General features: G+C 43.8%; 1 protein-coding gene across 1 annotated transcript in view; it reads left to right on the top strand.

Moving 5' to 3' along the window:
- Positions 1-27,989, top strand: part of Slc2a12 (solute carrier family 2 member 12) — a 50,458-nt gene that overhangs the window by 17,248 nt on the left and 5,221 nt on the right. Inside the window, exons 2-4 of the mRNA XM_055599365.1 lie at positions 934-2,274; positions 21,452-21,574; positions 24,333-24,465. Of these exons, the coding sequence (XP_055455340.1) occupies positions 934-2,274; positions 21,452-21,574; positions 24,333-24,465 (1,597 nt within the window). The remainder of the gene's footprint in view (positions 1-933; positions 2,275-21,451; positions 21,575-24,332; positions 24,466-27,989) is intronic.

Consider the following 27,989-nt stretch of genomic DNA (forward strand, 5'->3'; position numbering starts at 1 on the left):
CACATTACAAGCCACAAAATACATATATAGGTATACATATATATACAGACATGTACATATTGTATATATGTAACTTGTAATGTGATACATATATCCATATATCTTCATATTCATTACTGAAAAATAACTGTTTACTTTTCCTCTTTTTCCTAAGGTTTTACATTAAAAAGAAAAATTTCAGTTCCCCTTTGTTCCCCTCTGTAGCATTCTGCCTTCCTCTCATGAGCAACTGACTCTGTGGGTTGCTTTCTCCCAACCTTATTTTTAACATAGCCTTGACTTTGTTCAGTCATTTATAACACCTTTTTCTCACCTCTACTCCTCGTTCAAAGACTCCTATGAGCAGTTACAAAAGCCAAGTGCAGCCTGATGGTAATCAACGAGGAATGAAGGCAAGAGACTTGGAGGCTGGTTTCTGTGGGGCTCCAGGCAACCAGGAACCTACACCTTCTTCTAGAAGGCCCCGCCCTCCTACCTGCCCTCAGAGGTTTGCCTTTAAAGAACTGGGTTGGGCTAGGACAACCAGGCTATCTGGACATCTAATCCAATGCTGGAGGCAAGCACTAACTAGTCACCTTATTTGTTCAGTCTTTATCATCTGCCAGATGCTTTTCTTGCACAGCTGCTTACTCTTCACCAAAAACTCCACCAACATCCTAGCCAGAAGGAAGCCAGACTTCATAAGCGCTCCATGATTCATCTCCTAAACAACAAAGAAAAACTGATTTTTCTTGCTGTTAACTATTTTTTTGGCTACAGTCTTATTCTACCACAGTGCGTGTGTTATAATGATATATAATTATATATATATATATATATAATTTTTTTACATGGTTGTGTGCATGTCTGTCTTAAGCCAACATTATGAAAGTCTTACTCAAGGAGAATTCTGCACTTGGATGTGATTTCGCTGTTTCTGTCTTCTGCTTGCAGGTTGCAGCATGTTTACTTTCCTGACGTCTGTCACCGCAGCCGTCAGCGGCCTCCTGGTGGGTTATGAACTTGGAATCATCTCTGGAGCTCTTCTTCAGATCAGAACCCTATTAGCCCTGACCTGCCACAAGCAGGAAATGGTTGTGAGCTCCCTCCTCATTGGGGCTCTCGTCGCCTCGCTCACTGGAGGCGTGCTGATAGACAGGTACGGGAGAAGGCTCACCATCATCCTGTCGTCCTGTCTCCTAGGACTCGGAAGCTTGGTGTTGATAATGAGTTTGTCCTACACGGTTCTTATCGTGGGACGCATTGCTATCGGGGTTTCCATTTCCCTGTCTTCCATTGCCACTTGTGTGTACATTGCCGAGATTGCACCGCAACACCGAAGAGGCCTTCTCGTGTCCCTGAATGAGCTGATGATTGTTATTGGTATCCTTTTTGCCTACATTTCCAATTATGCATTTGCCAATGTCTCCAGTGGTTGGAAATATATGTTTGGTCTTGTGATTCCCCTGGGGGTTTTGCAAGCAATTGCAATGTACTTTCTTCCACCAAGTCCACGGTTTCTGGTGATGAAAGGGCAAGAGGAGGCTGCTGACAAAGTTCTCAGGAAGTTAAGAGTTATCTCTGACACCACGGAAGAACTGACTTTGATCAAATCTTCCCTGAAAGATGAGTATCAATATAGTTTCTGGGATCTGTTTCGCTCCAAGGACAACATGAGGACCCGAATCATGATAGGTCTGACTCTGGTGTTTTTTGTACAGACCACTGGCCAGCCAAACATACTGTTCTATGCATCAACTGTCTTGAAGTCTGTTGGCTTCCAGAGCAACGAGGCAGCTAGCCTCGCCTCCACTGGGGTTGGAGTGGTCAAGGTGGTTAGCACCATCCCAGCAACCCTCCTCGTGGACCGGGTTGGCAGCAAAACCTTTCTGTGCGTTGGCTCGTCCATTATGGCTGCTTCACTGTTGACCATGGGCATTGTGAATCTCAATGTCAACATGAATTTCACCAATATCTGCAGAAGCTATAGTCCTCTTAACCAGTCCCTGCCTGAGCCCGTGCTCTACGCAACAGGAAACCTGTCGATTACCAACAGCAGTCCCAGGGAGCGCTTTAAAGGAGTCACTCCCCCCAGCAGGGGCTCATTTAGGCCCATGGGAAATGGCATGGAGCCCAAAGGGGAGATGACCTTCACCCCTTTACCAAATGCCAGACTGAGCCAAAATGAACACCAGATGGTCACAGACCCCGCCGTAGTCCCAGCTGCTTACAAATGGCTGTCCTTGGCCAGCTTGCTTGTTTATGTTGCTGCTTTTTCAATAGGTCTAGGACCCAGTAAGTACTTCTTTTCTTATTCCTTTGCTCTCTGAGTTGATGGTTGTTTTGCACTGCTTTCAGTCAGCTCAGGCAATCGAAAGTCAGGTAGAACCTTGTCACGTGTAAGTACAAGAAGCAAAACCAGCACTCTAGTGGTCACCTGAACTTCTGCAATGGTGGAAAGTGTGTCGGCTGTACATTTGCTTCTGAAAAGCACAAAGGATTGGTCCAAAGGATCAGTTACACATCACTGTTCTCATCATAGGAGCATACGTTAGCACAGTTGACCAGGTATGAATCAGATCTGGAAAGAGAGTCATTGCTCAATGGTATTATATTGTTTTATGAATATAACTTGATTGAGATTACGTTGCATTCCTTGAATCTCTTCATGGGTGGAAGCAAAAACAATCAAGTGTTTAGATTCTCTTAAAGATACAATGACTGATGCATTCCAGTGATAATGAGAATGGAATAAGAGGTGGGAAGAAGAATTTCTTATTTCTTTGAGTACGTTTCATTTACTTTATTTACCAGAGCTCCTTCATTTACTAGAGCAATTTCCTGGAGTAGTTTCATGCTCTTTCATCAAATGTGAGAATGAGTATGTGGCTAGTCCCATCCAACACAAGGCAAGGTGACAACAGGGACTACCTGCAAGGCTCTTTAATTTTCTAGATTCGGTCTGTTCAAACTCAGAGATACACTTGCTAAAATGGGCTATCTCAGTTCTATAGTCCTTTGCCTCACAAGTAGTCTTGACCTTTTTGTAGGGAAGTTCTGGAAGATCTTTTGCATATGTCACTAGGGAAAAAAATGCTTAAAATCAAGGGAGTATTTTTCTAACATTCCCATCTCAGATCATCCTGTCCCCATCTCTCTCCTTGCCTCCTTCTCTTTCCCCTCTTCCTTTCTGCCCTTCTTCTTCAATCCCTTCACTTAGTAGAGTTATCTACAAGGACCAATGTGATGGATTTTCTATTAAAAAAAAAAAGTTGGGGCTATAGAGATGGCTCAGTGATTAACAACATTCATTGTCTGCTCTTCCACAGGTCTTGAATTCAATTCCCAGCAACCACATGGTGGCTCTCAACCATCTATATTGGGATCTTATGCCTTCTTCTAGCATGCAGATGTACATGCAGATAGAGCACTCATATACATTAAAAAAAGTTGTTTCCTTATCAATCAGCCAGAGTTAACCTTTTCACTCTCAGTTAACCAATACTCTTGAACATGGTGCTTTAGCCTCCCCTGCCCTAATTCTATTACCTCATTATTTAATTTTACGCTTACTTCTAAAATATCAGTTTCTAGATAGTGATTGTTTTTTTCAAATCCAGATAAGTCAGAAGGCAGATGTCTGGTGGACTCTGTACTGTGCTCTGTCAGCTAAGGGCACTCAGGACTGAGCAGCTGTAACTAGGTGAGGCAGCTAGGAGGAGGCAATCTTCCAGCACCATGGGTGGGTTGAATTCCCCATTTAAGCTGAAAAGGGGCAGCTAGAGTAAATATGACTATGCCCTAGCCTCTGATTGGTCTGTCTCAACCTTGATCCTGTTATTAAGATGTAACATAGAATGTTCACCCATGATAGACTTACGTGCCTGCTCTGGTTCTTTAAGCCAATGACATTTGATGAAGCATCATTCTTATGTTTTTATTTCAAGAAAGGTTTCATATTCTACAGGAGAATAAGGTGTGGGTGTTATATACCTAGGGACAACTTGCCACCATTTGCTAAGCTATTCTCCAAAAGCAAGTACAGTGAGACTTGTTCATCTGATAAACTTTACATGGTGTTTATCAATCTCCTGGCTTTCTTTGCCAGAATCTTTTTTTGTCTTTGTTCATCATGAAACTAAAAATGTTTCTTTTTTACAGCTATTTTTTTATATATATAAAATTCTCTGAAATATCAACAGTTACGTTAGGATCTGAGGGGAAAAAAAGAAACATAAAAGAAGTATGCCCTCTTGGTTTTAAAGGTGAGACCCTCTTCCATTTAAAGAGTAGATGTTGTGGTACATCGTATGGTAAGAGAGCCATTGACCTTGAACTTTTAGAATCAATCTATGTAGGGAGCAGAGGAAGGCCCGAGGGAGCAAAGTCCTGAGTGAATGTGGATTTTGACATGAGCAAGGCCTCCTCCCCAGGGTTCAGACACCAATGGCCCATGGTAAATTGGCAATGCCATTGCCCATATGGGCCAGGCAACACTTTCTTCAGAAGTTCAGGTATGAGTGTTTGCGAACCATTGACTGGTGTGTGCAATCACAGAATCCTCCTCCCAGAGGTCTGCAGTCTCAACTGCTCACCGAAGAGACCCCTAAGAGACTAGCTAACACCACCCTCTGCCCTAAACATAGTAAACATTGAGGTTCCATGTTGCCAATGGTTAGAGAACCTCCTCCCCGCTCTGGTACCAGCTTCATTGTACATATTTTTGTGTGTCTGTCTTTTCTTCATTTCCCTGCTACCCCTAGCCAGAGTGCAGGAACCCAAGCTGCCCAGGACATGGACAAATCTACTCACCGTTGAATCTTTTAACATCATGTCACCCTTCTCTCTTTAGATTTTGGGTCATCTTGAATGTCTCACATTCTTTACCCAGGACACTTGCCGTTTTTGTTGCAGTAGAACAGACTTTCCCTCTGTGGTGAAACCCAGTTTGATTTTGGAAACAATTAGGAGGTTCATTGTTTATGCTCCCTTAGAGGGATTTCTGCTCTTTTTCCTTTTAACATGTATCTTTAACTTAGCACTGGGGGTATTGGATATAAAACTCATGTGTTGAAGGGTTTGAGCCTCAGCTGCTAAATCCAGTTTCCTGTCGGTCTTGATAATAAATATTGATGAAGTAGACAGATTTCTGTAGCTGTGACAAACTGAGAAAGACTCTTTTGCCTCATGGTGCCTGAGCTTTCGGTCTATGGTCACAGGTCCCTTTTGCCTTTGAGCCGGTGCTGATGCGGGACCTCAGGACAGACAGTGCACAACCAAGGAAAATATTCTTCACTGATACAAAGAGGGAAAAGGAAGTAAGGCTGCTAATATCCCCTTCAAGGGCATATCCCTAAGGTCTAATCGATTTCCAGTAGGTCCTACCTCCTAAAAGGGTCCACCACGTCCTAATAGCACCATAGGTTAGAAGCAATTTCTTAACATGTGGGCCTTCAGGGGACACTCCAGATCCAGACACAGCAATTAATTATTTTTAGCTCAGTCCTCAACTTGAAGAGGCATTAGAAGCAAAAGTAAATAAAAATAGTTAATACAACCACTGTATCTCTCTCTCCCTCTCCCTCCCTTTCTCTCCCTCTTCTCCCTCTCCCTCCTCCCCTCTCTAAAGCAGAAACACTGAAGGGCTCTAACCAGCCCCAGGATGGCAAACATGGCTCTGACAGTCATTGTCCTCCCCCCCCCCAATTCCCTCCACCTTGCTGAAAATGTTAGATTACATTCCTAAAGCTAGCCCCCAAGGTCCATTCCCTTACTTGGCCCTTTCCCCTTCCTGAAGCTGACCACTGAGGTCCAGCTATCAAAGTATTGAAGTCCAATGATCAAAAGCCCCCTTTGTCTCATCTAATTAACCTGTCCAATCAAAAGTAAACACCTCATCTTAACATGGGGGTTTCCGCTTTTACCTTTATAAACCACCATTTTCTTATGAGCCATGTCTATATCTTCTCTATCCAGAAGCAGTCCTTTGTCAGCCCTGCCTTTCTGGGACAAGTACACCTTCTCCCTCTTGCTTATTCCTTTCTTCCTCTACCTCGTGTCTTTGTCTTTTATTCCCTGCCCTTTTTTCCTCTGGGGCAGGTAAATGTCCTTTGTGCTGAGAACCTTCGGTTGTTTCTAGCCACTATCCCCTCTGTTTAGGCACAGTCTTTTCTCTCCTGAAGTTCTGCTATAGGTTAATAAGTGTGTGCTTTTTCTAAAACTAAGCTGCTGAGGGGTAGGGGGTGGGGTTAGGAGTCTTTGATGTACATTCACTTGGATAACTTAACCCAAGAAATTATTGAACATGTACATCAGTTAGAACTCAAGCTCAGCTAATATAACAAAAGCCAAAAATAACAAAAGATTAAACGAGCTAGATGTTTCTTTTGTCACTTCCCAGCTGGTTCTGTGTAGTTCTGGGTGCTTGCCGGCGGCCGGGGTCAGGCCCCAGGAGCCCACAGCTTCTCCAGGCGATGCTTAGTGCTTATATCAGGCTCTTCCCTTGTCATGTGACTGCTTAAATACCAAGATGCATTTTGCAGAAGCATCACCCTTCACTAGTAGCTAGTGATCTCTCAGAGTAAGCGGCGTGCACAGGGCAGCCAGGCATGGGAATGTCAGGCGAAGAAGGGCCCCGAACACCCATGGCCATGAGGGTAATTGTACTAAAACTGGTTTGCTCTGGATGACGAGCAGATGGAAATTCTTTTTCTTTCTTTCTTTCTTTCTTTCTTTCTTTCTTTCTTTCTTTCTTTCTCTCCCTCTCTCTCTCTCTCTCTCTCTTTCTTTTTTACATGCCACTACTGTGTGCGAACGTGTGTATTTGTGTGTGCTCCTGCATTCGTGTGTGTGAGTTCTGGACCGCAGCATTCACATACAGGTCAGAGGACAGCCTTTGGCGCAGTCTTCGCCTAGTTGGCAATAGACTTTTCGTTATTAAGTGCCTCTGACCTGTGAACATCTGGGTTCATCTGTGAACATCTGTGAACATCTCCTCCTGCCTCCACCTGGCATGTCACCATGCAAACACTGGGCTTGTGGATTTCTCCCCACTGAGCCATCTCCACAGCCTGCAGTAACCTTCTTAGAGTGGTCAGACATCACACAACTGGGAGAAGCTGAAGGAGCGAAGGCTAGGGAGAGGAAAAGGAAAAGACTTAATAACCAGGGCTATGGAAAGAATCTGCTGGAAACGTGTGGTAGGCTGTGGCCTCTTTATTGAACCAGGGCCTGGAATCTCTGCAGGGCAGAAGAGAAGCTGAGTAGGTGAAAGCAGAATCAACTTGCCATAGCAAACCAGGAGTGTGTGGGAAGAAACTGCAGCTTTCTCCATGTCTCCTCACATCAGGCCTGAGGAAAGTGTCCATCTGAGGAGAAATGGCTGTTTCTCCTGTGTGGAGATCTGGCCAAACTTTCTGTTCCCCACTACCAATAAGGGACCCAGCATTAAACAGCATGAGGTCTAGGCTACCATGCTGACGGTCTTGCATGAACCAGCAAGCCTGGGTTGGCATTTTACTCTGGGTTTCCAAACTCAAAAGTATCACCCAGGACCACATAAGAAGGGGACTCTGTGAGACCCAGCCCCATCTGAGCTAGAACGATCCAGCACACATCCATCCCAGTTTAATCTATGAAGCAGAAGAGAATAGGTATGGATATGGAAAAGTATGTTTCAAAAAGTTCAAGGATTTTGAATTTGACCTTTAGATGGTGTGGCAGACATTTTAAAAAGCAATCAAGATGTTAACTGTCAATCTGTATGACTGGCTTGAACTCCACCTGTTCCTATGAAAGAAGGTGAGCTCATCTCATTGATATCTCATGGCTTTCGTTGCTTCAGCTAGGAATCTGTAAGATGTTCTCAGCTTAAGCACTGTAAAAGGCTTCAGTGTTTGTTTTCTTGGGGATGTTAGCTACCTGCCTTTAGCGGATGACTCTCGAGTATCTCTGGCTCTCTGCTCACTCACACGAGTGTGAGGCTTTTTTACGTCGGTGCTCCACTAGAGCAGCCAACAGGATTTAAGACCAAGGCTGAATTCTTTCTCGTCTTACATTGGGGTCCACCTTCCCCTCCCCATTTTCCCACGAGGTTGCCACACCTTCAGCCCCTCAGGGTTGTTTGCTCCCCCTCCCCAAACCCCTGGTTAATTCTGTCAGTGACCAAACACTTGGGCTTTCCCTCAAAAAATGGATCCTCTATTTATTGTTTCTTTTCTATTTCTGCCATTCTAGTCTAGCCCTGTGTTCTTATTCATTGATTACCGAGAGAGTCTCCCAATAGTTCCAGGCCTTGCTCACACCCAGCCATTATTCCCTGCACGTCCACTTTATACTGTATTAGAGAAATCGACTGCTTTCCAAGATAAAAAGAGGATCTACATTATTTTTCTTTCGTCCATGGTGGAAACAAAATAAGCTGCCAAAGACTCTTTGGTCACATAGGTTGAGCTCTTATGGGCCCAGATTCCTTTAGCTGATTCCACAGTCTCTACATTACAGCCCAACCCTGAAAACTCAGTTTCTCTAGGCTGTCCATCATCTGCCTGAGCTGTGTCAGTGCATCTGTGTGGTTAGTTACACTGGAGACCACAGCACTGTGCTCCAGAGCTGTCATTCACATAGAGGAACACTGAAACTCCACATAGTGGGCACGGTAAATGATACTGCCGTCATGCTGAGGGACTACGCCACCTCTTAGGGCTTCTTTACTCTTCCCACTCTCCCCTGACTCCCAGGCAATAAACACAGAGCACACGTAGCCTCTTAACTGCAACCTTCTTACCTTTGAGGCTTCGTGAAAACCTCTCTGAAGCCACTTAAATTCTTAAGAGGCTTCTGTTCGTATGAGCTAGTGATGTATGCCAAAAGTAAAGTTAACTCAGAGTCTGAGTTAAAAACCAGAAACGCTAGGTCCTAATGCCAGCTCTTTAGTTTACTGGCTATGTGACCTACAAGCCATGTCTCCGGTCCTGGTTGTTTCTGGTCTATGAGACGGGCATAGTAATGGTTGTGGCATCTGCTGGAGAGAAGAGGTGTATGCCAGATGTGTTGGATGCTACAGAGCCCAGTACCACTGTGTGTGATGGTGCAACAGCATAACTGTCCTCCAGTGACAGCTTGCCTTGCTTCTGTGCATTCCTTTTGCTTTAATAATTGAAGCTCAGTCACTAGATCATACATTCTAGAAAAAAGGAGACCACATCGTGTTTTTTTCTTTCTGTTTATTTTTTAAATATGTGATCACCTTATAATTCTGCTTCTAAACCATGCCAGGCTACATTTAGATTGTGAAGGGAGATGGGAAGAGTTTTTTTAAACTAAGATGCAGGAAAGAGCTCAGAGTCAGCTCAAGTGGGCAGGCAAAGGACCCATTAACTTAGGAATGCTATATGGCCAAAGCAAGCCCTTTGCTGCCAGACACCATCATGAGGCTTTCTGCAGCACAGTACCTCACTTGGCAACAGCTTTCAAAAATCTGTTTTTGTGTATAAGAAAAGAACCTGGGAGACAGTCATGCTCAGAACCGGCTGGAGGCAGTGAGGGCATGCCTTGGTTAAATCCTAAATAGCTGGACATTGAGTTCTGAAAGTCGGCCTGGATTTTCTTGAGTGCTTTTTATTTTTTCTACAGCATGGAGGAGTAAGTCTCTTTCAGAATTTCTAGGTCCAAAGTAGTGCGTCTGGGTAGAGAAAGCTGAGGATGGAAGGCACTGAGCATACGGGAAAGGAATTAACTTTCATCCCATGGTGTTCCGCTCAGAAGGGTTACGGAGTCACAGGTGACACTAAGTCATGCTGTCAGAGAGGGCAGCATCTGAATCAACCCCCCTGGGGAAGAGCCACATCTCAGCATGGCGTGGGGAGAGAGGTGTATAGTGTCTTCAGGAGGGTCTAAAGAGTTAGCCTTTGTTTATTTTGCCAAGAGCTAGTCACTCATGACTCTAATAATGCTGTGATTTCTTTTTCTCTCCTAAAGAAAGCATGCCATAGGGGATTGCATTTCAGTACTCAAAATCATATTGTAGGGCTTTGGCATAAACTGCAAGAACCAGTTAGAGCTTTAAAGATGTTATTAGGAGCAAGCCTTTCATTCCAGATTTTGAACGCATTATTAAACTTATTAGCCCGGTGTGACTATTGCTCAAATATGGAGTTTAGAGAGTTTATTGCCTGCAAAACAAACAAATCCTTTGTATAAGTAGAGGTGTAAAGTGGAAAGTACTTGTTGTTCTAAAGCAACATTGAAAGGAAGATTAAACTATCCTTATTAAATCTTCTTAAGTATGAGTTGGCTTAGAGCAACATTCTTTAATTATATTAGATCATAGCATGGCTTCCTTCTGCCAGGAAAAGTGTTTCTATTCTTAGGTTAAAGTGTCTGCCCCAAGACATTTCACTCTTGAGTCCTCTAGTTTTCTAACTGCAAAATAACAAGGTTGCCTTAGGATCTCGGAGTTAGAAAGAAGGGTCCTAAATGTGGCATCAAGTAATGTTATATACTTCCTGTGCACTTAAAATAGCGTTCTAAGAGGGAGTCCACTGGCTCCACCCAGCTGCTGAGATGGTTCATAGGACATTAGAGAAAAGAACCCTTGTCTATTTCTGTATAACTAATAGTATTTTCTTGCATGAAATTAAATCAGGGCATAAACCTCATTGCCATTATTCATGACATTTACTAAATAGTCAATTATTTATGCCTTGTCCTTCAACATAGGTTCAAAATCTTAACGTGACTCTCCAGCGCAGGTTCAAGGTGGCCTTTTCCATTCTAGCTCCTTTTAATGACTGAGAATTTTTAACATAGAAGCACAGATTCCTGATGAGAATGTCTACTTATGCTCTGCAGGTAAAGATGAGCCCAAACTCAGAGCCTATTGTCATTATGTCATGAGTTCATTTGAGGTAATATTTGTGTAGAAACTCAAACCTCTCTACAATATCCAATGTAACTTAGAAACGAATGTGTGTGACTGTTTTTTTCTTCATTTTTTTTTGAGGACAATCTTTGTACATCTGTATTTACCAACAATTATCACTACATGATGATATACAGCCAGCACACAATGTAACATGTGTAATAACTCATTATTTTCAGTCTACACCTTTATGGTGCCTCACCTCATTCTATTCCCCATGGTTGGCTCCTGACCCTATATTGTTTGGCTCTCCTATAACTGTATCTCTTATACATTTAATCCATACCCCATCATACTTTTTTTTCTTTTTGGTTTTTGATTTTACAAGACAGGATTTCTCTGGGTAGCCTTGGCAGCCCTGGGCTCACTTTGTAGACCAGGCTGGCCTTGAACTCACAGAGATCTGCCTACCTCTGCCTCCTGAGTGAAGGGATTACAGGTGTGCATCACTGGGCCTGGTTACTTCCTTTTCTTAACAAACCTGTTTTCCCTGGCTTTCCACTAGTGAACTCAGCGGTCTAAGTTTCTGACACACTCAGTCTGTTCACTGCAGAGTGACTTCATCTCCCGGGAGCCACGTGTGGCTATTCTTTTTACAGGCTCCCTAACCCCCAAATTCATCTGTCCATAAATCAATCAATTATCCCTTCTCTCATCTGTAGCTTTCTTTTCACCAGGAGCAGACGTAAGGAACTTTTCTCCAGCTCACATAGTAAGTTAGGTAACGAGGCTATGACTATCGCCCTTCAGCTAACTATGTTTGCTTTGCACATTCAAGTGGAAGAGCACACTGAAAACTGAGTGACCCGGGACACTGAATGACAGGAGACATTAGACCATTTCTTCTTACATTGTCTACCAACCCTGGAGCCCAGTGTTGCCAGGAATAAGCAGATTGAAAAGCCAAGAAGAAAAGACTGAGGTAGAACATGGTAGAGATTCTTCATTCGTTCATCCTGCAGGTGCATGACATTCATGGCATGGGCTGGGGACTGGCCATTCCGGTGTGGATGGCAGAGATCACAGATGTATATAATCCAGTCTCAGGGGAGACCGGTTTTCCGCTGAAGTGGAGGCAAGAGTAGCAAAGACAGTGAAGAAGGCTAAGAGGAAAGGCATCCTTGGGGAGGGCTGCTTCAGGTAGGGAGGTACAGAGAGTGTTTCTGAGACTGTGATATTGGGGCAGGTTTTGTGATTATCTGGAAGAGGGTGACTTTAAGCAGGGAGAAATGGTGGCAGGTCAAGTGGCCCTGAGGATGGACATAAGAATGAAAGATTAGGAGAATATCAAAAAAGGCCCGTTCACAGCATGACACAGTGCTAGAATCTGGATGGGATTATTGGCTGCCCTCAATCCCAGCTCCATAGTACAGAAGCTTGGACAAGTAAAGTTCAGTCTCTTTAAGTTTTCAGTTTGTTAACCTGGGCACTGGGCTGGGAGTATCCACCTCACCGTGTAATAATACAGTGGAAAAAAGCCAACTGCACAGTGCACCCTTCACTCGGTCGCTGGTGTTACAAGGTAGACTCAGGGGCAACTGGTCTAGACATGAGAAGATCAGATACTGCCATCACTGATGTCCCCAAGCCCTTACCACACAGGGACTCACACACAGTGGCTTACTATTGACTTACGATGTTATTGTCAGCTTCACTGACCTCTGTATTTCAGTTGTATTGCCATGATAGAAACGGACCTGTAGCTTTGGGAAGTGTGGTTCAGTCCTGGGTAGTCAAGGTTCCCTAAGAATCCAGATAGGTTTTTACTGAAAACTGTGCCACGCTGGTGGTAATAAAAGGTGCAAATGCAGCTGGGAACCACGAGTGTTCACTTGTGTAAGACTGTGCTGATTCAGACTCTCAGTTTCTCTGGTCGTGGGTGAGCCCTGCGCTGTGGGACCGACCCACCAGGTTTCCCGAGCTTGTGAATCAGCCCTGGCATCTAGAGAGGGCAGTGGGAGGACCATGGCCAGCATGAAGCCCCACAGGCATCAGGCCCAAAACTCTATTTCAGTGAATTACTCAGTTGAGAGTAAAAGCTTATGTTTAAAATTAAGGCAGCATTTAGGGTGCTAGACAAAATGCCGATTTCCAAGGTTTTCCATTTTGTTCTCCAAGTATAAGACCTGGTTTCCCTTCTAAAAAGAAATTTGAGTTTAGCAGTGTTATGGACTAATTATTCTCACTTTAGTTTATTGATTATTTACTTTATTTCCCCTTTTATTTATTTAAATTACATTTGTCTGTGTATCTCTCTCTCTCTCTCTCTCTCTCTCTCTCTGTGTGTGTGTGTGTAGGGAGTGATGGTACATGTGTTCCATTGTGAAGTCAGAGGACAACTTTTGGGAGTATTCCTTCTATCTGTGGGTCCTGGGGATTGAACTCAGGCCATCAGGCTTGGTGACAAGCACCCTTGAGCTATCCTTACTTTTACTTCTATTATGCCTGTACATAGATAATTCAATGTGTACATTTATACATCTAATTCTCTCCTTTTTATATTTTGAAACTGGCTCTTACTGTGTAGCTTAGGCTAGCCTCAAATTCATATCCTTCTGCCTCAGCTGTCCCGAGTGCTGAGATTAAAGGCCTGGGCCATTGTGCCCAGTTAAATCAAATATGAGGCAATTCCTTTGTAATTTTTTCCAAGAGAATTATGTGGCGGTCTAACCCTGGGACTTGGAAAGATGATTTTTCCTTTTTTGCTTATCTGATTAAATTTAGAACTTGTAGACATATTTTAGTGAATTATCTTAGTCTTAAAAAATTGCCTTCAGTTCCTCTGGTGTGATTGGGCAAGAAGTACCGTTAAGAAGTGTAATGAAAGACCTTCAGAGAGAGATCAAACCCTAGCCACAAGTAATTAAGTTATCAGTAACTGGAAAGGAGTTGTGGTTTTGCCCACTTGGAGGCTAACAGGTTAGCTCGGATGTTCATAAAAGATGTAAGACTCCTTGGTCGGAACACAGGGCCATTTATTATTCATAGAACACTGAGGACATCAGCACTTATGGTAGAAGACCAAGCACCACAGGTCAACACGATTATATATAAAACATCTGCACAGGTGAGAGAGGTCATCTGAGAGAGGAGACCAGAGCATGGAGAGCCCAAATCATAATGATAAACCAACCTGTTTTCTTCCACAGAGGAAATGCATTTACTCAACAATAACCAAGGCTGCCCCTGTCTTCATAGACAGATGATGTAGCTGTGGTGTCCTAAGCAGCCTTAGTGGGCCTGTTGCTAAGATCTGTGAGAGCCCATTCTCACAAGCCTGGAGAACTCAGATGCCCTCTTTACTGTTTCTCATTAGGCAAAGCATGAGCAACTGAGAGCTTCAGGGAACTCCAGCCTAGGCTGCTGCTCTGTTTCACCTTCTAGAGCTGACCCAGCCCTGTGGAGGATGTGTGTCAGTGGGAAGTAGGGGAGTCATCTGCCGTAAGGTTTGAACTCAGAGGCTGTATCCCGATAACTCTCCAAAAACCACTGTTCATGCGCTGCTGATACAGCTACAGCTTAAGATAGGCATGTGAACAGCAGGTTCTAATTTGGAAGTTTACTTGGCTGCTTTATGCTAAACCCACGCTGGGTCCAAGATAGAGGCTGACTCCTGTCAGAGGTGCATCCTGTGTGTCATAAGAAATCTTGATCAGCTTTGCATTTCCTCCTGGGCCCCAGGCCCCTCTTGCTCAGAACTGTCACCGTCAAGGGCTTTTCAAGTGTTCGTCTCCCTCCTGCACTTTGTTTATTGGATAGAACGCATTACAGATAGTATTTTAAAACCGATTCTGACATCAAATGTAGGTGTTCTACAACAACATTCACATAGTGGGTGTGTTAACTGTTACTCCCATTAATAGCTTTAAAATAGTTTTTGTTTTCCCTTTCAGATATGATCCACATCTGCGCACCTGTCACCGTTCTTTTCTCCCCAGTTAGCTCGGTTGATCTGACGAATGGCAGGGAGTTATTTGACCCTCTAGAGCTAGTCATCAAAGCGTATACGAACTACACCTGCGTGTTTCTACACTGACTTCGTGTTCAGACGCAGAGGCCAAGCTTAAAGAAACGTGGGCTTCTGGCCAGTGAAATCCTCCTTCCTCTTTAGAGTTAGAAGTTGCAGTTGTGGTACTAATGAAACCAAGGAGCTCTCTCTCTACCGCATCTCTGCCTAGGAGCAGAACTGGGCACATAGAGGGATGGCGCCATCCGTTCTGTGACCATTACCAGCTGCTCACACAAGAGAAGTTTAACTTCCAGATGGTGCTTCCATTATGATCCTTCGTACTGGATGTCACAGACAGTAAAGACACAGGTTGCGGCTTTAACATTATCTCAACAGGCACAGACAGTCATTTGTTATTTAGCTGTTTTCCAAACACAGTGAGAATTGTTCCAAGGAGCATTTGGAGCAAAAAATAGTTTCCTAATCCTAGCATCAATAATGAAAGTAGCAGAGTACGGAATATTACATTGATATAGAACAATACTTCAAATGCCATGTCACTCAAGCTCGATCTAGAAAAGAGAATTCCTTGCCAGTCATATTTTTGTCTATTTGTTTGTTTGCAACTTGGGTGTTACTTTTTTTGGGGGGGGGCAGTATACACATTATACTATATGAGGGTCCTCCAAGATAAAGGAAAATCACTTTCCAAAGATTCACCTTTGAAAACAACAACACATTTCTTAAATTTTTTTCCTTTCTAAGCCAGATTTGGTGACATATGTTCATAATCCCAACACTTGGGAAGTGGAGGCAGAAGGATCAGGAGTTCAAGGTCATCTTTGGCTACATACTACCTGAGACTCTGTCTCAAAAATAAAAAGCAGAAAATAGGGCCTGGGAGATGGCTCCATGGGTAAGAAAGCTTGCCCTGCCAACACAAGGCCCTGAGTTTGAGTCCACAGCATCCGTGTAAAAAGTGGAGTATGACTGTGCCAGCATCTGTAACCTTGGCACTGTGAGCAGACAGTTAGATCCTGAGAGCTGACTAGCCAGCCAGGGAGAGACCCTGTGTCAAGGCAATTAAGCAGGGAAGGGTAGATGGAGACAGCCCACTCTGTGCTCTGGTCTCCACATGAGGATACGTGTGTGTGTGTGTGTGTGTGTGTGTGTGTCCCCACTCATGTACATACCCCCCCATACAACAGCATAAATTTAAACTGCCCCTTCCTATCTCTTCAGTTACACACATCCTTCTATTTAAAAGAGCTCATTTATTACCCCGTCAAAAACAGTACCCATGACAAATAATAAATACCGAAGAACAGTAATTACAAAAAGACACTTGAAAATACTAACGTAGGTGTTGAGAAATGACTCAGATGACTACATAATAGTCCTCTCATTTCTAGTGATCTGCTTTCAGCAAGAAGATGAAGGATGACCTAATCAAGTCACCAGCTGACAGACCATCACAAATAATGTTTGTTGTTAACTCGAAAGACTGAGTGACATTGCTAGTACTGAATTCATTCACTCACCACCTATTTTATTGAGAATGGCAAATTTCATCTATTTCAAAAGTAGAAAAATAACACATTACTCTATAAATAAGTGACATTTGCCCACAGAAACATGATAAACAAAAAATCTTTCATCTGTCTCATGAAGGTACTTGCCGTAATTTCTGAACATTGTGATGCTCCTCTCATTTTGTCTTTTGTACTAATTTTGGTGTCGATGCATCCAGGAAAAGATCTTAAACGATCACAGAACATATATATCTAAAGCTTCAGTTTAAGTTTGTAACTTTTTCATTGAGGTGTTTAAGGCTATCAGTGAAAGGCTTTCCAGCTTATGTGGCAGGCAGTAGGCTAAATCCTACACTCAAGTGAAAAAGAGGGTCCCAAACAGGGATGGCATTACGTTCTGGAAACATGTATAAGAATGACTGTTAGAAGCTGAACATGAAGGACGCTACCGCCTCTGCCGTTATGTACATTTATGATTAAAATGTTAATGTAAATTATAAGTAACAAATATAGTTAACACTTCAAATTACTTTTCAGGCTACACGAGTGAAAAAGGTTGAACCCAGTGGCACAGTTGTTTCCTCTTCTGCTTTGGCTCTGAGGTCTAGTTTTCGGCGGCGAGTGGAGAAGCACACCTTTAGTTCCGGCACTTGGGGGGCAGAGGTAGATGCCTGACAGTGTGAGGCCAGTGTGGTCTGTGTCGTGAGAAGACTTGCAGGGTGAGACCCTGTCTGAAAACGAAGAGGGATTCTTTTTTAATTTATTTTTAAGTTAAGAGTCAATCCTTTAATCTGGTTTCTGCTCACACGCTTTTGTGAACACCCATCCTGGTTGATTTTGACTAGGAATCGTTAATTGGGATACACTGATGCTTTATTTCATTGCCCACCTTGTCTTTTAATCTCAGCAGCCCAAGATAGGATTTATGAATGAAGTATTTATTTTTTACAAAAGGCCATGAGTGGCACAACTCAGGGAGACTAGAAAACCAACAAAGAAATGAAGTCTGCATGTTCCTGTTCCTGTTGGAGCTGGTGGCCTGCAGAGTCTGTTGATTTGTTGTTGTTTTTTAATGTCTGAGTGCTCTTTTTGCATGTAGACCTGCATGCCAGCAGAGGGCATCAGGTTACATTATCTTGTGATTACATTATAGTTTGGTGGTGAGCCACCATGTGGTTGCTGGGAATTGAACTAAGGACCTCTGGAAGAGCAGATAGAGCTCTGCCTGTCGTTAAAAGAACGTAAGTCTCAGGATCTCTCAGCATCTGGTTAGAAGGGTAATTCATGTCAGCTCCTATTTGCAGCTTAAGCTCCTCTTTGCAGGAGAGCTTGGTGTGGTGCGTACTACTTGGAAAGGCAGTAAAACCATGGGATTTGGATCTCAGTCTGCCACGTGCAGGGCGTGGCTCCCTCGGCAAGTCCAACTGTTGAGCTCTCGGCAGCCCAAGTGTGGAACTCCCTCCAAAGTTGCTGAGATTTCTCTGGCAGGAGTTTCAAGACCTTAGCAAGTTTCTCAGACTCCGGGTTCACACGCCAGGTGGTTTAGGAAAAACTCATGCCAAATGGGAAGTATGCCCAGAGAGAGCTACAGGGTTTCAGTCAGAAAGTGCAGGGGGTTAAATGACAGGTTCTGTAGGAAAAACTGGGGCAGTCAGAATAAGTAGGAGGCAGGAAATAATCAGGGTGGCTTACATGGCTAGAACTGTTATTTCTATAGTCCCTCCTAATCCAAGGCTGTGTCCTCACAGCGACATCAACATATTCCTCCTTTGTGGTCCTTTTGTGACACTGTGTGTGTGGACTGCGTCTGGATCTGGCAAGTTCTTGTGGGGCCCTGATGATCTGATACTATGTGAGGCAGGAGTTCCAGAGCTGTGAGCGATTACTGAGTCCAGTGTCCCACAGGTTCAGATTTCCAGTCATTACAGCACAGAGCTGGCCGCAGGGGCATTGCAGACTCTGGCATTTATAGGGGCACAAATTACTGGGGTGGTCCTGTAATAGGAAGACAGATCAAGGGGAGATGCCTTATTCCTGCTGAGTGGCAGTGGCAGTGTACACAGTCCTGATGAACAGTGTATCTTCTGCTGGCCCATCACTGGGATAGGAAAAGAGGATGCTCAAAGAGAGCCCCCATTTCTTTTTTGTGGCAGTGAAAGAGAACCCTTCCATGTAGCAGTACATTGATTTTTGTTGGAAAAAGAAATGGCCCATCCTATTGAGGCTAAAAAGAAAACATTTTACTTGATATTTTAGACATGGCTGGGTGAAGCCCCATGTTCATGTGCTGCGGTGCTCTTTCCCTATGTACCGAGGCTGAGCTCTTCTGTCCCTTCTGCTCAGGTCGTTCACAGCGACCAGAGAACACCAAGACCCATAGGATTCTGATTCTATCTTGCTCCCCAGTCTGTCACAGGAAGCCATTCTTGCAACATCTTCAGAGTTTTATTTTGCTCTCTGAGGATCTGAAAGCTTGTGATTTTACAGTTCTGACATCACTATTAAAATAATACTCTTCTTACTTTAACTTGACAGGCTCTCTATCGGGATGGTTATTCATTTGACAATTGCTACAGCATCCAACTTTGTGAATATTGTATCAGCCAAGACACCAGCTCTTGAGTTCTTCCCATTAGATTTGAAGTGAAAGGGAAGCTTCAACCATGATACATTTTATTTTTGGAAATGTCAGGTGCCGGGCTTGACTGACAAGTTCCAACTGAGGGAAGTCTATTTTGTTCATGTTCATTACTTGGGCTGGTTAAACTGCCCCAGGACTTGGTTCAGCTGCTTCCCTGTTTCCCTGGGGTAGACTTTGAGTGGTCTTTAGCTTTTTGAGACAAGAGCCTGGCACTTCAGACTTGGCACCTGCACCTACGACCAGTGTCCAAACACCTCCACCCCTTTGTTTTTCTTTTGAGACAGAGGTGCTTGCATTCTAGGATGGCCTTGAACTCATTTGTAGCCGAGGATCACCTCAAACTTCGTATTCTCCTGCCTCCACCCAGAATTACAGAGACGTGCCTCCATGCTTGGTTTATGCGGTAGTGTGGAACGAAGCTAGGGTACCATGCTTGCCAGGCAAGTACTCCGCCAGCCAAGCTATATCATGTCTCCATTCTGTTTTGGTGGTACTCACTGCTTCCTCTAATGCCAAATCAGCTCATCCTCTGAGGCCATTGTGGTTCTCAGGAACTCAGCAACACTTCCGCACAGAGTAACTCCGTGAAGCCGACATGACGAGAAGTGGAGTTGGAAGTGGGTTGGACAAGTGTTGAGATAAGGCTGGAGGATGAAGCATGAATATCTGAGCCAGTTCCTCTAAAGTGAAATGAAGGGGTGTGCTTTCCACCTCCTCCTCCTTCCTTCTGAAGCATAAGGCCTCCGGGGCCCCTCAGCTCAACCGATAGCCCTGTGTAATATCCACAGTAAACAGTGGTATAGAGGGAGATTATTTGGCTTTAAGAACTGAAGTTAAGGGGCTAGAGAGATTAAGGGGCTCAGAGGTTAAGAACACTCACTGTTCTTCCAGAGGTCCTGAGTTCAATTCCCAGCAACCACATGGTGGCTCACAACCATCCATAGTAAGATCTGGTGTGCAGGCAGAATGTTGTATAAATAATAAATTAAAGCTTTAAAAAAAAAAAAAGAACTGAAGTTAAGCCTAGCATGGTGACACATAGCTATAACCCAGGCACTCAGGATGCTTTACCAAAGAACAATCAAACAAAATGATTCTAGATAAATGTATTTACCCAAGGGCTAGTGTTCATGACAAAGGTTTCCATCCTGCTGCTTTTATTACAAATATCTTTCAGGTCTTCATGATTAACCTGGCATAAATTCTCTTGGAGTCTTGTCTTACCAGTTCTTTCATATAATTCTTTAAGATGAGTAGGCATTTTTTTCCCTCACAGGGCACAATTGTGACAGGAGAGGCAAATTGCTCATTGGAGTCCCTGCTGACTGCTCAGTCCAGGGTCACTCCTGTCATTTAGCTTCTTCCAAGCTAGGATCATGTGGTTGGTAGCTACAGAAACAGCATCTTTCCTGTGCTTTTGCTAGAGCCAGGGCTGGGCACTTTCTCCTCAATCCTTCTTTATGTCTTGTCAGATCCTCTTGTATTCACACTTCTTCACTACTCAACACACATTTGTTGCACCATTACCAGGAAAGCATATTGACTTAAAGAGTGAGTTCCAAAGACTAGTCAGGGTTCAGTGACAACCCATCACTCAGGAGCTTTGTGACCTTGGCAAGTCATTAACTCCTAAAAGCTACACTCTCTTCCTCTATAAATTAAGAACAGTAGTGGTCCCATTTGGCTAGGGTTGTCTAGGTTGAAATGAGAAAATGCAGTGATGTCAAATCACCCCACGGTTAAAACCCATCCCTGTTTGAGCAAATCAAACTTTTGAGCAGAAGGCAAGTTAATCTGCCATCTTCTGCTCTTCCCAATCTAACCAACAAAACCCATAATGTTCCCCGTCACTCTCAGATAATAAAAAGTCCTCTGATCAATTTTGATAGCAGGAAGGGTCGCCTTCCAAACACTTAGATGTCTAGTCTGGTACTACCATCAAATCTGGGAGTGATATTTAATTTGGGACTTCTCTTTGCCCAACTTTCCTCAGGCCATCGTGCCCAGTAGGAAAAGGGAGAGATGTGACCTTTCACCTTTCCGGCTCTATTTCCTACTTAGTCATTGGCTAGGAGTTCAGAATTCTCCAAGGTAAAAGACAGCAAAGTGAGGGAAAGTTCACCACTCAGGATCCACGAACGCTGGGAATTAGGAGCTGAGGTTCCTCTGCCAGATGGATAGCCAAAGCTTGTTTGTGCTTCCTTTTCTTTATGACCCATTGTCAAGCTTATCCAGTGTTCATCCTGGAGCCTTCCTCCCTTCGTGAGAAGGGAGTGTGTCATCATCAGGGCTGTCCTGCTGAAGTGGGAGACGGCCTTAACATCCAACCACAAATCCCCACTCGACTTGGAGAGAGAGATCAGTTTAGGGACTGTTGGTGTCAAAGCATCTTTTGTTAGTTTTGCTGTCTCATTGTCTCTCTCTCCTAGTGCCCTGGCTGCTGCTCAGTGAGATCTTTCCTGGTGGAATTAGAGGCCGAGCCATGGCCCTGACTTCCAGCATGAACTGGGGCATCAACCTCCTCATCTCTCTGACATTTCTGACCGTGACTGGTAAGAACTCTTTCCCATTAATGTCTTCATCATTTTCATAGAAGTGTTTATTGTGGAAAAATTTCAAATATTCCCCAAAGTAGAGAGACTGCTAATGAACCAGCTATGTCCACCACCCAACCTAAGCAGCTTTCGGCCTTAATTCCTTTCTAACTCCTTGTGTTCCCACTTAGCAAATTATTTTGAATCATATCATATATATGTGTTTTGTCCATAGAATTGCAGCATGGATCTCTGAAAAGTTTAGACCACAATATAACTATCACTCTTGAAATATTAATAATCTCCCCTAGTATCACTCTGTATATATTCCACATTATAGTTATTTTTTTATTCTTTGCTTTATATGCAGATATGTAACTTATAGCTGAATGGTATGTCCCAATACTTGTAGGCTTGGTCTCTGCTCTTCTGCTAGACTTCTGCCCCTTGTAGTTTTAGGGAAGACACTGACTGGTTTGTTGCTCAGACTTTTGCAGGGTCTGGACCTCGACAGCTTCTATGTCACATGTCCTCTTGTCATTTGTAGTCCCTCTAAGTTAGTGTGGAGATGTACCTGGAGGCTCGGAGGGGGTTGGAGTTTCTAGCCAATTAGCACACTCCTTGGCAAGTGACTAGATGTCCTGTCACCCTCCCAATCTGGCTGCCCAACCCCCACCCCAGGCCACTCTGAACTCCCATGGTGCTTGCTTTTATTCTTTCAGTCTGCCATGGTTTTTGTTGTTGTTGTTTTTCGTTTTTTTTATTTTTCCTGTAATGCTTCCTTAAAGAGAGATCTCTTCTCACTACTATTTGAAATTATTATGTGTGTGTGTGTGCGCGAGTGCATCATGTGTGTGCGTGTGCCACCACTCTCCAGCTATGTCACTATGTCAAGGAGCAGTGGAGAAGTATCTGGCTCTTTTTGTATTTTCAAAAATCAAAATTTCCATCACGGATTAGAATGATTTAAAATATATGAGGCTTTTTACTTGGCAATGAGCCTTTGCATGCCAACGTTTCAGTGAAATGTCATCTGTGTGAATATAAGCATACTGTTCTTGATAAACAAGCATTTTAGTGGACATTGAGCTCCATTCTGAGTACACTATTTTGAAAAAACTGGTTGGAAATTGCAGTACATGATAGACTGTGGTAAGCCAACCTGGAGAGTGGGGGTAGAAGGATGAAAGATGAGTTCAAGACCATCCTGGAAAATATAAATGACCCGATTTCAAAAGAAAAACAAACAAATGAAAACCCCAAAACCCCGAAACAAAAGCAAAAACGGCAATGCATCCACCAAGAGAGAATGACCCAGATGACAAGAACGTGGCACCTATGCTCTGTGGACAACAGCTGGGAGAGTTCTGGATATTTGATCTGGATCCACAGACTCCCCAAAAGAGAGTGAAGATGCAAATAGATATGTAAAGTATCTATCACAAGGAGCAGGGGGGTTCTGAGCCCCTGTGTACTGTGCCCAGAGGTAAGCAGAACATCCTGAAAGACAGATTTGGGGTCTAAGTAAGGTAGACAGTTGTGGCAGGGTGGCACTTTTTGAAGTCATGATCTCTCTGTTACTGAAAGTATTTTATCAGAACACAGAACATGTTTAACAAGATAACCTTTCAGGTTTATTCTAATTCCAACTAATTCTACAAGTATTTGATTAAGCAATACACTTGGCAAACTCTGGCACTGGCAGTAAGAAAAGCACAAAGACAATACTGGTTAAAACCATCAGAAGAATTGCCTTGGAGCTCAAGAGATGGCTCAGCAATTAGGACCACTTGCTGTCCAATTACAATGATCAGAGTTTTCATCCCAGCACCCACCTATCAAGCTGGGCACCTGGCACACACCGTAACCCAAACTCTGAGCTGAGGCAGAAATGGGAGGATCACTGGGCCTTGCTTTCTTCTATTCTACTTGAGAAAACATAGACCTCAGTTCTGGGAGAGACTCTGCCTCAAAGGAATATGCAGAGTAACAGAGGATGAGACTTAATGTTTTCAGACCTCCGTGTTCACACACACACACACACCCCTTCATAAAATGCCTTTGTCTTCCTTCCTCCTGTCCCTTCCCACCTCAGCACAAGTCATCCATAGTGGTTACTGCGCTTAGATCCTTCCTGCAGTTATAAACATGGCTTCCATATATAACCCCCCAAATCAGTTTTCCTCCTGACCAACTGTGATTAGTCACTGTAGCTGTTTAGAGCCATTTGCAAATCTTGCCTGCAATTGGTCTGAGCATGTGTTTAAAAAGAGCCAGATACTTCTCCATTGTTCCTTGACATAATAAACTTTTGCTGCTGGTCCAGGGGCCAGTACCATGTACATTTATGCATCTGAATAGGGCCATGACTAGTGTAATGTACATTGAACTTGGCTAGTGATTAGAAAGCAATTCAGTCTTTGTTTAGAAGTGGTCAAGACAGCTGGCAAGTGAAATCCATCAGGGTCTTGAGGATCTCTCTTCTTGCTCATGATGTCTTACCCAGAAGATTTATTTCATTGGTCACATTATCACATTTAAATTGTGATAGTTATAGCACAGCTTTGTGTTTTACCTAAAAAAGTTGGGGTGGTGTTGTAAGGCAGAACAAAATGAACCTGGGCCATCTTCTGAATTTGTGAATCTTGTTTCCGTGGAGACTGCCAACATGTACAAAGATACAAAGGCTTCCTATAGGCTCTGAGAACTGATGTTCACAAATGGGATCAATGCAGCATAGAATACATTTCTAACTGCTTTCTTTTGTCCCTTATAGATTTGATTGGCTTGTCATGGGTATGTTTCACATATACAATCATGAGCCTGGCATCCCTGGTTTTTGTTGTTCTCTTTATACCTGAGACAAAGGGATGCTCTTTGGAACAAATATCAGTGGAGCTAGCAAAAGCGTAAGTATTTGTATCGTTGGTCTTTGGTTAAAGTGCAGTTTTTATATGTGATTAACTAACAACACCTGAAGTTATTTTAGGGCGTTTCCTTTGCTGTAATGCTGCCTTACAAACCTAGCACGTCAGAGACTGAGTTCAAGGTGACCCTTAGCTGCATAGTAATCTCTAGGCCAGCTTCCTGAGACCACATGTCAACCTTCCTCTCCCCTAAGGAAGAACATCCTCATTGCAGCTCCTTACTCAGGAGGCCACGTTTGCTCAGGGGTCTAGGTTAATCTGGGATATGTGCCCATCTTGGGCTAGAACCATGGGCGGCTCTTTAGCCCTTCATCTAAAACAGGCTCATGGGCCTTTGGAGCCCAAACACTTAAGACTACAAATGGTAGGAAAACTCTTTGTGCAATCTACAGTTCCTTACAATGTGGCATTCAAGTTAATGTTAGTAAAGGTGAGGCGTGTCTTACATGATTAGGCATTTAGAATTCTAGGAATTTAAGTGAGTCGTACATGGAGAGATGAGATAAATAGTTTAACTGACAAGTGGGCCAGGAACAGCTTTCAGGGGCAGGGCACCAAGTTCTAACTGATCATACTGATGGCCTGAGTGAAGTGGTGGTCACGGCCTAGGAATGAAGAGAAACATCTTCTTCTGAGGATTACATTGGAAATGGGGGCCATGCTTGCTTCTAGGCTTCGCTACAGAGGAGAAAACATTATATATATTTAATAGGTTGTGATTTTTCTTTTGAAAAAAGAATGCTCAAGCACTGGGGAGACATACATGGTAGCAGGAACCATGGCAGGGCCACCCTGGCTCCCAGCTGTCAGGAGCTCCAGGGTGCTAGGTGAGCTGATGGTGGGAATATGCTTGCAGATATTTATAAAGGCCAGTTGTCCGGGCCTGTGTTAGTGGGGCCTGCCACAGGCAGACTCATGGACAACATTCACTTTGTGTTTATTAACCTTGATGTGGTTGAAATCATTAAAAGTTGGCTCTGCCAAGCAAAAAAACTTCTCTCAATTCAAATCATGAGTTGACTATCAAGTTTGAGGTTGTGTTTCTCTGCAGATGAGGCCATTTTGAGAAAAATGAAAATGATTAACTTATAATGAAACAAACGCAGCTGTCAGGAAGGCTGACCCATTACGTCACTGGCATTCGGAGACTAGGTAGAAGGAGGTAGTAGCTGGACAGAATCCAACAGATTTGCTTTTTAAGAGAGGTTCTCAGAACAACAGGCTGGTCTTGAGCTCTCAGTCCTCTGGCCTCTACCTCTCAACACAGAGCAGGTTTTCACTGAGGGTCACAAGGTGCAGCTTTGTCTATAGTCTTAACACAGTCTACACAGTGGAATAGGGAGCAGGAAGGATTCAGATAAATGAGACATCCGTTGGCCACCATCACTATTGCCTGGCTTACTACTTCAGCTGTGAGTCAACTCTTCTTCCCTAGGCCATAGACAAGCAAAAGTCAGTGCCTGGCATGGTGGTGTACACCTTCAACCCCAGCACTCTGGAGGCAGATCTAGTCAGTTCTCTGAGCTCCGTGTTGCCGACTCCCCTTCCTCACCCCCAAATAAAATACTGAAAATTTAGCAAACAACAAGAAACTGTTTCTACTTTAGGCAGCAAACAAGAAAGAAATTAGGTCATTGCAGAATACCATGTTGGTTAGCACAAAAATTACTCTTTTTGTTATGGAATTTTATTGTATAAAAGTTTTTTTCAAAGGAGAGAGTACCAGGGCTGAACTTGAGTCATTTGGGTAAAGGAGATATTGGGGACAGGGTAGAGTCATGCACACGGATAGTGCACTCAGAGCTGTGCTAGACTTTCCCTTAAAGGCAGTGGTGGTTATTGTTTGACTTCTTCTATGCACGTGTTTGAGTATTTGTGCCTATGAGTACATATGTGGAGGCCAGAGGTGGACTTTGGCACCTTCCTCTATTGCTCTCCACTGTATTCCTTTGAGCTAGGGTCTCTCATTGAACTTGAGGTTCACTGTTTTGGCTAAGCTGGCTGGCCTGGATCCTCCCTACTCCACTTCTTAGTGCTAGGGTTATAGGCATGCTTAGCCAGTCCCATCTTGTACAGAGTGCTGATGGTTTACACTCAAGTCCCCACATTTGTATGGAAAATGCTTCTATCCACTGAGCCACTCCGCCCGCTCCCCTAGCAGAAATGTTTAACATAAAAGGAGATGAAGTGTAGAAGGAGAGGAGTGTAGAAGGAGCACTATGGAAAACAGGAAGACTGGAAAAAGGCACTGAACGGAGGAGGTATTTGGGATGGCAGATGGGAGGGGAGGAAGCTGCACACGGAGGAGCAACAGAGCCTGTGAAACTGGGACCTAGACAGGAAGGATGGCTGAGGGGAAAGTTTTATTCCAGAATCAATCCTGTACACAGTAGTGATATTCAGGGCAGCAAGATGTCGGGGAAGAAGGGCAGGTTTGGGAGCAGGTCTGGTGGGGCTGGGGTTGGCCCTCTGAGGTGCTTGAGACACGCAGGTGGAAGGGAAGAAATGCAAGCGTGCACAGGGATCTGGGACTGAGGAGAGACATCTCTCAAGATACAGATCTGGTAGTCAGTGTAGGGATGCAAGTATTTGGTGTGTGGACAGTGGAAGCTGAGAAAGAGTTTGCAGAGCCCAAGCACGAGCAGGTCAGAGAATCAGGCTTACCTTTCGTTGTGTTCACGATAGATCTGGGTTGTGCGTGCACACACTAAATTACCCAACTCCTAACTCAATGTACAAAATATGTTTCATAGACTTTCAAAGGTTCGTTAAAAATTCTTGTGAGCAATAGCAAGACTGTTGGAGGGGGAGCGGGCCGAGCTGCCGAGTGAAGTGTTGCTTTCACTTAGCAAACTGCACAAAACTGAGGGCTCATTAACACACCATGTATCCTTCAAAAAGCACAACTTCTAAAACTTTTCCTAGTAAGCAGTTTTCAGGTAGGAGTGTCAGGTAAAGCTAACTGCAAACCACAACAACTTGAAGACAGAATTAAGAAATACCCAATCCTTCTGTTTAGTGGGATTCTAGCATTTTCCTTAAGAGCATAGGATTTGGGTTTCTAAAACCCAGAGCTTATTCAGCATTCTGGATTGGGAGAGATTATTAAGTGAATACACTTCAGACTGCCTGTGAGAACCACATTTGGTACTTTTGAGTCATGCAGTTACTCAAAACCTTAATCCAGGCACTGTCTGAGACAGTCATGCGTGGACAATCAGGAGAGGCTCAGAGCCAAAGTGATTGTGACCCACTCCACACCAGTACTGTGAGCGCAAGCAGATGAGGACAATGGGCCAGAGAAGTAGGAAGACCAGGGCACGACAGGCCCGTGCCTTGAACTCAGTGCTAGCAATGGCGGTGATACCTGCCACATGCGTGCTGCTGGGGAAAGACTGAGATGTGCAAGGAAAGGAAATCTGTTAACTCCGGACTATACAATGCTAAAAAGCCGAAAGCTTTTCTCTGCTTCGTGCAGTAGGTTGAAAACTGCTTTTAAAATGAGA

The sequence above is a fragment of the Psammomys obesus genome, unplaced genomic scaffold, assembly GCF_907164565.1.
Source record: "Psammomys obesus unplaced genomic scaffold, mPsaObe1.curated_primary_1811, whole genome shotgun sequence".
Taxonomy (NCBI): Eukaryota; Metazoa; Chordata; class Mammalia; order Rodentia; family Muridae; genus Psammomys; species Psammomys obesus.